This window comes from Anser brachyrhynchus (assembly GCF_964034855.1).
Source record: "Anser brachyrhynchus genome assembly, chromosome: 19".
NCBI classification, from domain to species: Eukaryota; Metazoa; Chordata; class Aves; order Anseriformes; family Anatidae; genus Anser; species Anser brachyrhynchus.
The window spans coordinates 3840923-3855397 of NC_137712.1; the positions used below are offsets into that span (position 1 = coordinate 3840923).

General features: G+C 48.8%; 1 protein-coding gene across 3 annotated transcripts in view; it reads right to left on the minus strand.

The window, feature by feature from the left end:
- The window catches only part of COL5A1 (collagen type V alpha 1 chain), a 168560-nt gene that overhangs the window by 10158 nt on the left and 143927 nt on the right, over nucleotides 1-14475 (minus strand). For all 3 annotated transcript variants that reach the window (XM_080561588.1, XM_080561589.1, XM_080561590.1), the window contains 24 exons: nucleotides 13197-13304; nucleotides 12916-13005; nucleotides 12770-12823; nucleotides 12036-12143; nucleotides 10616-10723; nucleotides 10020-10073; nucleotides 9128-9181; nucleotides 8814-8921; nucleotides 8662-8715; nucleotides 8471-8578; nucleotides 7635-7688; nucleotides 7157-7264; nucleotides 6007-6060; nucleotides 5590-5643; nucleotides 5094-5147; nucleotides 4626-4679; nucleotides 3786-3893; nucleotides 3262-3315; nucleotides 3110-3163; nucleotides 2640-2747; nucleotides 2093-2146; nucleotides 1625-1660; nucleotides 803-856; nucleotides 221-479 (listed from right to left, as the gene is read on the minus strand). In XM_080561588.1, the coding sequence (XP_080417714.1) occupies nucleotides 221-479; nucleotides 803-856; nucleotides 1625-1660; nucleotides 2093-2146; nucleotides 2640-2747; nucleotides 3110-3163; nucleotides 3262-3315; nucleotides 3786-3893; nucleotides 4626-4679; nucleotides 5094-5147; nucleotides 5590-5643; nucleotides 6007-6060; nucleotides 7157-7264; nucleotides 7635-7688; nucleotides 8471-8578; nucleotides 8662-8715; nucleotides 8814-8921; nucleotides 9128-9181; nucleotides 10020-10073; nucleotides 10616-10723; nucleotides 12036-12143; nucleotides 12770-12823; nucleotides 12916-13005; nucleotides 13197-13304 (1951 nt within the window). The remainder of the gene's footprint in view (nucleotides 1-220; nucleotides 480-802; nucleotides 857-1624; nucleotides 1661-2092; nucleotides 2147-2639; nucleotides 2748-3109; nucleotides 3164-3261; nucleotides 3316-3785; nucleotides 3894-4625; nucleotides 4680-5093; nucleotides 5148-5589; nucleotides 5644-6006; nucleotides 6061-7156; nucleotides 7265-7634; nucleotides 7689-8470; nucleotides 8579-8661; nucleotides 8716-8813; nucleotides 8922-9127; nucleotides 9182-10019; nucleotides 10074-10615; nucleotides 10724-12035; nucleotides 12144-12769; nucleotides 12824-12915; nucleotides 13006-13196; nucleotides 13305-14475) is intronic.

Here is a 14475-nt window from a genome sequence, read left to right on the forward strand (position 1 = left end):
ATTTTTGAGAGACCGTTTGTTCTGATTCCAGGTGATACAGTGGCACCTTTCAGAAATAGCTTTTTTTTGCATCAGGCATCCCCATTCTTCTCTATGAGTCTGCCACGTTCCTCATGGGACGCAAGGGCCAGAAGTCCCCCAAATCTTTCCCCTTGACTATTCACTATTAGTGGGAAACCCACAGCGTTTTTTCCCCGTCCCCGCTCCGTTCAGGACGCACCATCTGGGAAGTCGGGGTGACAGAGCTGCAGATCTTTGCAGGTGCGAGCTGGGTTATGCTGAGTTCCCAATGGATGCTTCATTTGCTCAATTTCCAGTTTCAAGGAATTCAGAGAGCCGAAAATTTCCTCCATGCCATCTGCATAGTCCATGTAGTTGTCAGCGTTTCCATCGTCCACCAGCTGGCTGGCATCGATGTTTCTCCTGGTCCTCTTGGAGGCCTGGATGGGCAGCGGCTGGATGACTTCTCCAGGAGGACCCTGATTTGGGGGGAAAGAAGAAAACTTCTCATTGGGAACGGGGAACAGGCAGAAGAAATGGCCAAAGCAGCCACCAGCGCTGACAAACAGCACTACAAGACATGTAAAACACCCACGATGGTGCTAATGAAAACCCCAGCCACCAGGCACGAACACGGAGTTCATCTTCTCTTGTCCTCCTCCCATTACTGATTTCTCCCTTCACACCTCTTTTCTTCCCTGGCAGGACTCAGGACATCCTGAATCTTTATCTGGAAATCTACATTACAACACCTGTTAAATCAGAACCTCATTTTACACTTCATGCAATGGGCTGTACTTACAGGAGGCCCTGGGGGCCCAGGAAGACCCGATTCACCCTTTGGACCTGTTGGACCCTAGGTGGAAAAACAATGGAAAAACATAAATCACTCAGAAAAAAAAGCATTTGTTACTGATACTGCACTCTAGTATTTCTTTTAATAGCCTCTAGCAGCAAAAACTATCTTCCTATCCCTTTAGGCACACAAAGGGAGTCTCCCACCAGCTTGACCTCCAGTAAAACATTTATTTTGTTTACTCTCTGATACTTGGTAAGAAAAAATGTCTGTCAAACGCTTGGTATTAAGCAGTCAAATTTTGCTCAAGCTTCTGCAGAAAAGGAAGGATATTTCAATGTATGAAATCTCCAAATCAATTCAACAGGTTTATAAATCAAATAAAATCTTAAAAGTGATAAAATATTTAATTCTGCGTGGAAAAAAGACTTTAGGAAGTTGCACAAGAAGAATTTTTAGCTGCCTGAATAGATGATCTGTAGTATGAAGCCTGCTTTAGTGATGCATTTCTCACCTTTGCTTTTCAGCTTGCTACCTACCGCTTCTATTTTTAATATCCTCTGCTTTACAATAGCGGGTTTTCTCCCAAGGACTATGCATTGGATTCCTCCTTATGATCTTTTCTACACTGATGTTCAATGAAGTACAATGCATGTAACAGAAACCTTCCCCAATTATAACTTCTGGGCTTAGACAGCCTGAAAAGGCTGCGTTTGCTACAGTCATCTTTGGCTAATTGCTGTAATGCGACTGATGGGAGGTGTCGCAGCAGGTTATGCACTTAATAAGAGATCCTCAGCCTCTTCATTTAACAAAGTCTATACTCACTGATGATCCTTTAGCACCTTTGGGACCAGGTGGACCCTGTGTAGAGAAGAATGAAGAAGGGAGTTAGTTTCTTTGTCAGCAGAGAAGTCAGCCTCTCCTTACAGACACAGTACTGTTATACAAGTTTCTGCAATTTTAACATTCACTTTCATTTTTGTGTCCACTTTTCACATCCATTTGAGCTGGATATTACTTTTATTTGCAAACAGATAAAAACCATTGGTGATAAAAACCAGTCTGCATCCCTCTCACAGGTCCATGCATGCCCTCTGACTTCCACCCACTGGGTACTCCTGTAACTCATTCAAGTGTTGTTAACGGGCTCAGCGGGGAAATCCCAGTTCCCCACAGCATCCTCAAACAAGGTCATGCCAGAAGGGCTGAACTGGGTTATCTGGGAGCATCAAGGTGACCCCAGAAGGGCTGTGGAGCTCCCCAGGAATTCAAAGATAATTACTTGTCACATACCGGTAATCCTGGTGGCCCTGGGGGTCCAATTGGTCCAGAAGGACCTGTGATACCCTGAAAAATAAAAGCAGAACAACATTGATTTGCATGCAGTGATGCTGGCCTATTACTATGCAATTAACATCTGCTCACAGTTGACCACCTGATTTTGGAGGACATTCAAATTAGAAAAATCAATTATTATTATTATTTTTTTTTAAGTGTGTGCATCCAGACAAGGTTATGAGGAGGAAATCTCATTTAGGCACACAGTGCTAAAAATCATTCCTCCTGATGCATATTTAATGTTACCATCTCTCCAAGCCTATTCAACTCTTTTCATATGAGCCCTGAGAAACTGCTTTCCACTAAAACGGGTCATTCTGGAGCACCTCTACATTTCGCATGTAGAATAAACAACATTAATGTACAAAATAGAAAATATTCCTGAAAACTCAGCAAGACTCCCTTGCTGATATTGACCATCTCTGCTATACCGCACCTGCTCAAAGGCAGTAAACCCCCCAGCTCAAAAACGTGTTTAAAGGAGGTCTTATGGGACGTTTACCTGCTCTCCTTTGGGTCCTGCTGAGCCCTGGGGGCCTGGGAGACCTCTGTCGCCCTTTTCTCCCTGCTCACCCGGAGGTCCAATAAGACCAATTAAACCTGGATGACCCTAGGGGAAAATAGCAGATGTTAATTACGATCTCTCTCCGGAGGTAACCGAACGCCAAAGCTACCCATCAAAGACATTTCCAGGTACACAAACAAATACCTAAGCAAGGTGATAGGAGTTTGTAGCTATCCTTGACACCTGGAAGTGGCAGAGCAGTGAAAGCACGAGCTTTTTGCAACGGGAAATGCTACAAATGCAGAAAAAACTGCTGCACCCAAGTGCCTGCTCATTTTGTATGGGACATATACTTCATACCCTTCTACGGGAAGGAGACTCCTGCCCTAAAGCAAGCCGGGTGTTTGCACCGCCCTGTGCCCCACAGCCAGACACAGACATCAGCAAGGTCGTGCACGGACTCTTACCTTTTCGCCTTTAGGGCCAGAGTCTCCTTTAAGACCAGGCAAACCAGGTGGGCCCTTTGGGAGGCAGGAGGGAAAACAAAGGGGAGAATGAGTTTATGGAAAACACACTCTCCCATTTCAAAACCTCATCAGATGTGATGGTCTGGACGTACCATTGGGCCTGGAGGACCGTCTGGGCCAGGTGATCCGGGGAGACCTTGTTCACCCTGTAAAACAACACAATTCCCTCAAAGCCATCGTTCATGCCAGCAGTGTTCCCAGCTGGGGCTACTCAGATTATTCACGCATCCTCATCTGGCCACTGTGCCAGGGAACATTTGCCCTGTTTTCTCAGGGATGGTGAAGACAAATGTATTTCTGTATGTATTTCAAAATCCTTTCGTGCTCCAATCTCCACTGGAAAAGGGGCTTTCAAGCTCCAGGAAATGTTGCCCCAGAGAGGAGGCAAGCAGTCCCAGCACTCGGATAAAAGGTGCTGGGAGCTGGTATTCATCATCACGTTATTTCTATTTCCACTGAGTGTGTTTTGCTGTCAGACACTGCAGCACAGGAACTCTCTGCCCACTTGCAGACAGCACATTACACTGGGAACAAACCGTCTTCCACGGCAGATGCCCCTAAAGCACAGCCCTGAGCAGAAATGTTCTCAGACTCTGCTCCGTTTGGGAATACTCACGACTGGACCAGGAATTCCTCGAAGGCCGTCAGGGCCGGGTTTCCCTGGAGCACCCTGGGGACCGATTGGGCCCGTCTTCCCAGGAGGTCCTTCCAAACCAGCTTCACCCTGCACACAAAGACAGCGTGGTTTAATTTGCATCGGGCCATCAAGCGATCTTCTCAGAGATGCAGCGGCGGCTGGCAGGATGTCACAAAGTGAACACAATTCCCTGCATAGCATGTAAAATTTTCCATTCGTTGGTTTTCCTGCTGCTTCCCTATCCCTGATGTGCTGGGGACAAGTCTCCAAACAGCTTCACTTTTCAGCCTTGCCTATTTCTGCTGATTTACAGCAGGAGCGGTTCTTTGCTGCGAGCCCTCCAGAGCGTGAAGCTTTCTTTGGTTTGGTCCTGAGAGATGTGCTAGCAGAGCACATCCTCCTCCACCAGCGTTCCTGTGACTGCCACAACAATTAGATCTGTAATTTGCAATCCCACTTTCCGTTTCCCCACCACCCCTAATGAAACTGCCACGGTCCAATAATGCCGTGTTTGCCCTGGGATATGATGTACGGCTCTGCATGCCGTATTATTCACAACACATTAAATTGCCAAATATGGCACTCTGTCATTTCAAAGCAAGAAAAATATTCCCATGACCTTACCAGGCTCTAATCATCTCCACAGAGTTTGTTCAAAGATGAAACATACACTTCAATTTGAGGCCAACGGCCCCAGATTCAGGCTATTTTGTTGTAACACAGCAAAATCCAATCACTGTCTTTCAGTAACAATGTCAGAGGGTGAGTGCATTGGCACATGAAGGATATGGTAGAAGAGAAATCCCATTCAGCTCTCACCTTGGCTCCTTTCTCTCCTTGCCTTCCTTCGGGACCAGCTGGACCAGGAGGGCCCTAGAGAAACCACAAAATAGATGCAAAACACAGTTAGATCACCCTGATCTGTAACGGCCTAGTGCAATTACCAAAACAATGCTACAGCCACAGAGAAGAAGACAACATGGAGACAAATATCTCTGAAAAGCTTTATAAATTAGCTCCTTGATAAACAAATCCCTGGTCTCTACCAAGAGAGAGAAAGTAAAGGAGCACCTTAAATTTATATTTTCTTTTGGGTGTTGAAATCTTTAAAAAAAGCAATGAAATTTAGCTGATAACTTCCCATTGATTTCCAATGGCTGTGGATGGCATGTCTTTTTTTTTTATACATGCTACTGCCTGGCATTTACTTTAGACGGAGTAATAAAATCGGTTAAAAAAAATCAACACGAATACATTCAGAAAAATATTTTTAAACAATCAGCTTACCCTTTTTCCTGGGGGTCCGGAGGGTCCTGGCTCTCCCGTGGGACCTGGGGAACCCTAGATGGAGAGTGGAGGAGAAGCCATGACTGCACCACGAGACATGGGAAGAAGGAGCAAGCGTGCAAAACTCCAGCTGAGATTTGGAGTTTGTGCTAAGTCGGGGCGTGGGCGGCCAGTACAACTCCCAGCACTTCCTTGGGGTGCAGGTGGTATCTTGTTTTATCCCTTCCCACCATGTAATACCATAAGGCATGGCGAGCTTAAAACGAAAGGCTAGATTTTGGTTTTTTTTGTAAGCTAAGTTTTGCTTTTTGGATGTGTTGCTGAGCAGCCTGGATGGATGGCAGTAGCCAGGCTGACACAGACGGGAAGGGATGGGATGGGGCAGGCAGCAGGGGAAGGTGCTGGTAGTTAGTTGCTGTACGTCCTTCTGTGTCCTTGGACCTGCACAAAGACACTGTGGGGACTGAACACAGATCCCTTCCATCCAGTTACTCACAGTCTGACCAGGTTCGCCATCATCACCTTTGTCACCAGGGGGACCATCTTGACCCTGAAACGGAAGAAGAAGGAAACAAGGAGGAATATTTAGGGTACAAACAGAGCTAAATAAAGTGTCAGACCCAGCAGGTGTGGTTCAGCTTGTCCTCACGTCACCAGGAACCATCCCTTCCCATCTCTTGCTGGGAGTGCCAGCAACAGCAAACCTCCCAAGTAGCATATTTAATACTGTGGATAGGAACTGCCACTGCCCCAAAGGCTGCAGGGTGGGCAGAAGAACAGTCTTACGGTGGGACTTCCCACGCTTTCTCCGAGTAAAGACCAAAGGAGCTACTGGTGAATGAACAGCACATAATCATATTTCACAAAATCAAGGGGAAGAATCTAATTGCCCCTCTGTGAGGCAAACACTTACAGCTGGACCAGGTTCTCCGGGAGGACCGGGGTCACCAGGGAAACCAACTGGACCCTGCAAAGAGAGAAGAGGGAGACCCCCAAGTCAGAGGCTGCACCCGGAGACCTGCAGAGCACTGTACCTGTCACCCCACTGGCAACATGGGGAGACGCCCCATGGAGCAAAATCACAATTCCCTACCCTCAAACCCAGTCCCAGTTCACATCCCGGTTTTGTGTCTTCAGTAACTCCATCCCATTACAGTTAGCAGCAGCTCTGCAGCCAGACTATACAAAGCTCCAGTACCTACACAGGGAATTTCATCTAGTTTTTCATAAATATAGTAGACAAGTGACAGTGAAATCCTCTCAGCTTTGGAGAATGTGCAGATTAGAAGGTTTTGCTTTTCTTTACTACACGATGTGTAACATTTTTCACCTGAAGATCTTCTCAAAGCATTTAATGACTAAAACAACTCCACCACTCTCCTCCATATAATGCCTATTGTGCACTTCAAATGATTCTGAGAACAGCGCTCAGACACTAAGTTTGAACCGATAATGCAATATCCCCAAACCCCATCTGTTAAGAGAGATGACTAACTCCCCTGCCTCCTTTGCTGTTTCATGCCATCTTTGCTTATCGCATGATGAATTTCTTCAGCCAACAAGCATCAAAGGAGCAGGCAAGACAAATACTGTACCATTGTCATCTGGTATAAATCAGTACAGCTCTGCTGGCTTCCATAGAGCTACAGCAATTAGCATCAGCAGGGATCTGACCCCAGAGGTACCGCTCCCAGATTCACATAAATCTCCTCTATGCTATCTTGGAAGCTTTGCTCTGGTACAGAGGCAGAGGACCCTTGCAATGCATAAGCTCAAATGCAGAATAATCCTGTTGCAGGCCCTCTCCATAAGTATGAGTTTCCTGACAGCCTGCAAAAAAGGACTAACAATTCAAGTAATGCTGCAAGATATGGTACAGCTGGGTCTTTTCCTCATTAGCACCCTAAAGGAATGGATTAATAGCACATATTATTTGAGGGGAAATTCTCTGGCTGGTAAACTATTTCAAGTTTCCACAACAATCTCTGGAAAACATCTTTCCACGTGGAAATTTCCACAGGGCGAGACAAGGAAGCACTATTTTGACAGCAGGGGGTACTTACAGGGCTGCCTTTGGGCCCATCATCACCTGGTGGACCTTTGGGACCAGGCGGACCGGCAGCACCAGAGGGACCTGCTTCACCCTTTTCACCTCTTTCACCTTTAGGACCCTGTAAAAGAAAAAGGATGTTTCTATTATCCAGTAAACCAACTTACCGATCCCTAATTATCCTTTAATCAATTCTGAACAAGACTCTCTTTGTATCTCAAAGCACAAGGACGTGATTTAGCAGTTCCTTCCCACAAAGATTTGATGGTGTTCCTGTTGTTGTGGGCAGCGTGCATTCAGTGACTAAACGCTGTCCTATAAATACCCCGTACCATGGCAATGCCTCTGCCTGACGCCCAAACCGAGAACCCGGCTGGTTCAGTCCCTGCAGCCCCATCCACACCCATCCCTCCCCAAAACCCCTGCCACCAGCTCCCTGGGGATACCACGGACAAAAAGCTCCTCTCCACCATGTCCTGTAGCATACTCACCGGCAGGCCAACCTCCCCGGGAAGACCAGGCTCGCCAGATTCACCGGGTTCACCCTGCAGGGGAGAAAAAATGAAACCTACAGCTCTGTTTCTGCCAGGTGCTGAGCTTTCTGCTGACGTGCTGAACCCCTCGGGCCTGCTGAGAACCGTGAGCCCCAGCAAGGCCCAGGCTGGGTGCTGCCACACCACATGCCGGGGACACTTCACTATTTTCTATTCAGGTACATTTCCATCTTTTTGGCTTATAATAACAAAAATACACAACGTATATATATCTCAATAGATCTGTTCACTTAATTGTGAAGAAATCACTAGTACAAGTACCTCAAGGACAGCATTAAACATGTTTCAGGTTGGGAGAAGCTGCCTCTTTTTAAATGGTACCTCTTTACAGACCAGGTGGATGAATAAAATGACCACAGCCATGAATTTACCCCATCACCACCCCACTCACCTGCCCTAATCCTCACCTTATCACGTGAAAATACAGCTCAGGCTCCAAAACAAATCCTCCCAAAGTTTGTTAATGAGCCTGCGGCAACTGTGGGAATTGGCACAGTCTGCAGTGCCACTCGTCCACCTGAGCCCTCTCGAGATCTCATTTCACATGAGCTCAGCAAGGATGATGCTCACATCATGGGAGCGTTCAGCATCCCAGCTAGGCCAACAAGCAGACTGCCTTATCTTCCTGGACAGGCTTTTCTATTTCCCTTTTCCATTTTAAATGATTAACGATACATTGATATCTTAATGAAGAAGACCTCCTTATTAGCAAAGCCCCCAAACAAGTAGCAGACTTCTTGCAGGCTTCAGCTGGGTTTGTGCGGATGCTTTACCTTCTCTCCTACTGCGCCAGGATTTCCTATTCCCCCGGGAGAACCCTGGGGACCATCTGCTCCTGGTGGTCCAGATGGACCTCTGGGCCCGGGTGGGCCTGGCGGGCCCTGGGGAAAGGGGAGGCAAACTTCAGACAAGTTCTTGGAGAAATATTTACATCGGTAATGAAAACAGGAGGAGAGCATCTTACCATTTGCCCAACGTCACCTGTTTCTCCCTTCTCTCCGGGTGGTCCAGGCAGGCCCTGAGGAGATGTAGGAAGGGATAATTTTTAGCCGTGAACACCTCTCGTGGAGCCCCAGCTTTCATCACCCCCAGCACTGCCTTGATGCTACAAATTACCTGCAGGCCCACAGGGCCAGGGGGACCAGGGAAACCTCGAGGTCCTTCATCACCTTTCTGACCAAAGAGGCCTTGCTGTCCTCTGGGACCTGGCTCTCCATCGGCTCCCTATGAGGAAAAAGTCTAACGTGGCTTAGCAAGGGCATGAGGTGGGTGCACAGCCCCCTGCCCAGCACCTCCCACTGCAGCCAGCAATGCTCATCCCCATGCACAGGGTATGAGCAGGGCCAGGCAGAAACTGAAATTCTTTACAGAGCTTCCCAAAACATTTTTTTTATTTGGTAAGAAGCAGGATTCCTGCTAACAATACTCACAGCTGGGCCTGGCTGACCGATTGGACCCTGGGGGCCAGTAGGACCTGGTGGACCCTGTCATGAAACAGAAGTGCAATGTCACATTTAGGAGCAGGAGGTGAAAAATCTCACCTGTAAAATAAGCACAGCATCCATTAAACCAGCATAAATCCCCGAAAGAGGGCAGTGGGAGGACAGGGTCCCTGGTGCACCAGTGCTGGTGCAGCAGCACTGCGCCCAAGGACATACTTAAACTCATTTTGCAAAACACTTTCTGGGGGCGGTGGAAGCTGGAAATCTTTCTGGAGAGAAGGAAGCCATCTGTGTGTTTCTGTGTAGCATAACATGTCTGACAGATCACCGTTAACCTCCAGCATCCCCTCCTGGGGCGTGCAGCTACCTGTCTCCACAGCCGAGAAGCCAAAACCAGTGCAACCTGACCTCTTCCTTCGGTACATTTACAGGGGAATTTGGTTTTAGCCATCATTCACGCATCTTTGCTCCAGCAAGGCAATATCACACCACTCAGTCCCCTCTAGATACACACGTTCAATTTATTTTCCATCCCTCAGCCTCTGAGCACACAAAGGATGCTTCAGTGTGCTATAAGCAACCAGAAAAGTAACTGCAGCCAAACACCCAGCTCTAACAGCAAGGGCTGCTGATGTTTCAGACATTTACACAGTCAATGGGTGACATGGAAACACCTCAGTGTGTTCCAGGGAGCTGAAGGAGAAAAACACTTAAGGTGCTCGCTCTTGTTTCACATTGTGTGGGTATTTGATGAAGCAAAGGAGAAGAGAAAGGAGTGAGAAGTTGTTAAAACGATACCGTTTTCTGTTTCCAGCAAGCCACACAACATCACCACACGTTCCTCCAAAGAGCAGCTGCTGGCGATGCCCGGCGCACTCACCTGCTCCCCTTTGTCGCCCTTGCTGCCCTTCTGGCCAGGCTCCCCGATCTCGCCCTGCCAGGAGCAAAGGGGCACAGTTAGCTTCTGTGTCCTCATCCAAAAGATGCTGATTCCCACAGAACCCCCCCCAAAGTTCAGAAAAGGGCCAGTGATTTGGCTGCTCCACGTGTAACCAAACCCTTTTGTATCACTAAACTTCCCCGAGCCACCACACGATGCAGGACGCAACATCCTGCAGGCCTCGTTAGCTGTGATGAGTGATACATCCCAGCTAATGCTTTCTAAGAATCCTCCAGTCCTAGAGGGGCTTAATGAGAGAGTGGGAAAGGTAATTAATTTGGAAAGGCCAGGCACCTGAAGGCAGGCCACCTGCTACAGGCTTGGGGAAGGCTAACTGGATTTCAGCGAGTGGTTTGGCTGGCAAAGTGCTGATTCTCTCCCAGACCCGACGCTGCTCGAATTGCAGGACTGTGAGCACCACAAAACATCCCTGTTTTAGCAGACAGCACGTCCCACCTGCTGCCAGCACGGTGGCAATGGGGCAGGTGGCCCCGCTCCCCCCCAGTGACCCCACACAGCAGGGGGACTGCTCCCACCTTGTCTCCGTCCTCGCCGGGGGGCCCGACAGGACCTGCTGGGCCCGGCAGTCCCACCGGGCCCTGGATGCCGTCCCGACCCGCTGGGCCTTGAGGACCCTTCTCGCCCTGGAAGCAGAAGGAGCAGACAGGTCAGGCAGAGCTCACCTCCACCCTCCGACCGACCCGTCGCAGTCCAGTAACATTTTATTCAGCTGAAAACGACCCTGACTGGACGGGCATGTAGAGCAAGACCGGTTTCCAGATGATATTTCCTGGATCTCTCTCTCTCTCTGTGCTTGCTCTCTGAACAAGACAAAAATTCTATCTCCAGAGATAAAGAACAAACAAATCTAAACGGCGAATACCCAGATCACAGCTGCAATTTCGCTGCTGTAGCTATACAATTAGATTTAATCTGAACCCTCTGCCGCCTCTCTCTGAATGACAAACAAGTCTCCAACTAATTTTTATTCCCACAAACCAGTTCTTACTGATGCTGGTCCTGACTGCCCCAGCTCCATCCCTGGCTAATCCCTAAATAACGGCCCTGAGCTCTCTCCTGAGCCTCCGGACAAAAGAAAATACATGAAGCAAATAAAGCAATCTCTGCTGGCCTCCTGCTTAAACATCTCCTTGTATTCCTCAAGCCTGAAGCCTTCACTCAAATTTGTTTGTTTATAGGAACTGAACAGTGGATATTTTTCAGTTTCCTTGTACATAATTTAATTGCATCTGAATCCTGGATGCTCTCTTCTGAATAATTAGATGCCATATAAATTGCCTATTCATCTGTCCAATAACACATCATATAGATACTTGGCAGGACAGATGTTCGTAAAGATGATTCACCAACAAATTCTTGCCTCTGGACTAGCTGTTGGAGTTCCTAATAAGCCAGCAAATGTGGAATACACTGGCTGATAAACACTTCTGATAACAACAATCAATCAGTGCAAGTGTCCTCGTGCAGTCTGAAATCCCTGATGCCAGTATTTGCTCATTTTGCTGGATCTGAGGCTGAGCCTGGGCATGAATCAAAGCAACCCAGATGTCAGAGATAGTTCCAGCAACGCTCCTGGGGCACGGATTCGAGGCACAGCCTTCCCCTTTGGGACTGCCACGGCACTAGCCTCCTCAGGGACAAGCAGAGGCATCCTGCCCACTCCCTGCCGCCTGCATGTGACATCTCACGTGCAAGCCGAGGGACTGAAAGACGTGAGAGTGTGCACGGGCTGGCTGGTGAGCGCTGGGAGAGGACCACACAGGGCAGGACTCCACCGTGCTCTGCTCGCAGTATCTTTGCACCTCATGCTCACACCACAGGAGCACACAGCATTTGTTTCTTGTTTCCTTTTTTACACCCAGTCCAGGGACTGTCTCCATGCTCAGCTCTAGTTCTACGTGACCCACAGCTGTTAATTGGTGTACTGGTACTTACTGGGGCTCCCTTTTCACCTGCAGGTCCTGGAGGTCCCTGAGGGCCAGGTCGCCCTGGCAAGCCGATGGGGCCGGCTGAGCCCGCGGGGCCTCGCTCACCAGGAGAGCCCTGTTTGGAGGAGGGAGGAAACATTACTGGATTATTGAGCATTATCTATATACAGAAAGAAAGAAATGCAGCAGTAGGATGCTGCAAATGCATGAAAGTAGTAAGTGAGCACATCTGAGGAGGTGAGTTCCATGCAGTGGCTTGGCACCCTCAGCCCCAGGGGTTCTGCAAATCTTAATTAAAATCCTTGGAACGGCTGAGTTCTCCCCTGGCAGGTGCAGGGTGCTCAGCTCCTGGGGGCACGTTATCAGCTTGGAACATGTGCGTGACCACTTCATGGTTAACGCAGCAGGGAGGGTTCAATGACGAGTATTCTCTTCCAGAAGGGTTGCACTGAGCACAAATCTCAAGTGGGAACAACTTTCAGAGGCAAAGCTGGTGACTTAAAAGCAAAATTCTGGATGTCCTGGATCGTCCCAGTTCCCCCAGCTTGTCACGTATGTTCATAGCTAACCCCATAAAATAACTGAGCTATTACATGTGTGTCTTGTAAAATAAAGCAGTATCCAGAAAGCGATCAGTTAGCGCAGTAACGGAGGAGGCACCGAGCTGTGACTAACCCTCTGTTTTGGCTTGCCAAGCTTGTAAATGCGTTAGGTGGTGCCTGGGAGGGCAAGGATACTCACTGCTGGACCGGGGGGGCCTGGGGGACCTTCGTTGCCTTTCAGTCCTGGAGCACCCTGGAGGGAAGAAGATGGGAAAATGGAGTCATTTGGGGAGCTGTGTGCTGCGCTGCTGGGGCATCCTTCCTGCTGGAAGGACAGAGACTTACGATGGGGCCAGGGAGACCTCGCTCTCCAGGGAAGCCTCGCAAGCCTGGGGGTCCATCCTTCCCGGGGAGGCCAGCAGGACCAGGGTCCCCCTGCAACGACAAGGACAAACAGCTAAGGATCTGCAGATGCCATGGGGGCACAGCTCCTCTCTCTGTGCCAGAGCCTTGACGAAACCCTGCAAAACATCATCTCTTTACTTGATCATCCCTCTCCACCTCTGGGAGAGGGGAAGCCGTCCAGGCATGCAAGGAGAGGAAGCCAGCAGGCTGCTCGTCCCTACCTTGGTCCCTTCCTTTCCAGTGAGGCCAGGGAGACCTTGTTCACCCGGGGGACCTGGAGGACCTGGGTGTCCCCGCTCACCCATGGGACCCGTCTCACCAGTCGGACCCTGAGGACAGAGAGCAGGGAGAAGGCGGTGGGTGTCACCAGAGCAAACAAAAGGAGGAGGAGGTGAAGGGTAGTAGTTTGCTCCTTTAGGCTGCCACAGGATGGAAGATGCTTCTTCCCTCATCCATCCCCTGCAGCATCACCAGGAATTCCTGCGGAGATGCCTCCTTTGGCACCTAAAAGATCTCTGGTGTGGAAGTAGACAAAATTGCACTGAACAGACAGGAGGTATTGGAATGAAAGCGTTCACCTAAATGAGATTATCACTCAAATTATTACGCTTGGTTTTTTAATTGAAAAATTCCTAAGTATTCTACAATCATGCTGATTTGTCCTAATATGGGGAATAAATAATGGATGAGGCTTATACTACACGGCGATTGCTGCCTGGCTCTGTGCCGTACACGGGCACTGATGGTGATGAGTGTGCCACGAGGCCCGGAGCTGAAGGTTCCCCAGCGGCCCGTTTTGGAGGAGGACACAAGCCGTGAGCACAACGCTACGACAACCCTGCACGCCGGGGTCTGCTGGGACCGTGGTTGTGATTCGTGTCACGCTGCAGGGTGCCACTTAGCCTAAGCAGAACGAGAACGCCGCAATCGCTCGGCAGCCACACATCACACTAACTACACGCTGCCGAGCCAAAGAAAATTGCCACGGAACCTAATTTGCACTTGAGAAGACAGACACAGTCAGGGAATTGCCCCTAATCATGGAATTTACAAATCAGAGAATTTACACTGTCATTAAAGAGGACAAATTAATTGCTTTGTAATTAAAGAGCAACCTCCCTGGCAATTCAGGAAAGAAGACAACCAAACCCCAGTCCTTCTCAGCCTAGGATTCCACCTACAAAACCGATGCACGAGCCCTGCATGCTTGTACTTAAGGGGTACAAATTCTGACTGTGTGGTTATTATTTCCAGATTGCACTGAGATCATTGCAACTGAAATAAAATTAAGAAAAAAAAAAAAGCACAATTCTGACAGAATCTGGCAGCACTTTATGTTAAGCAGGGATGCACTTTCTCATAACGAAATGTCACACCACTCTTGCATCATGCTCCTACTGCTCCGATTGCCCCGGTAGGTTGCACAGCCCTTCTAAATCACATCGAACTCTTCGGTCCTTCTGTCAGGCTGCACACAGCTGGTCTGCGTCTCCCACCCTG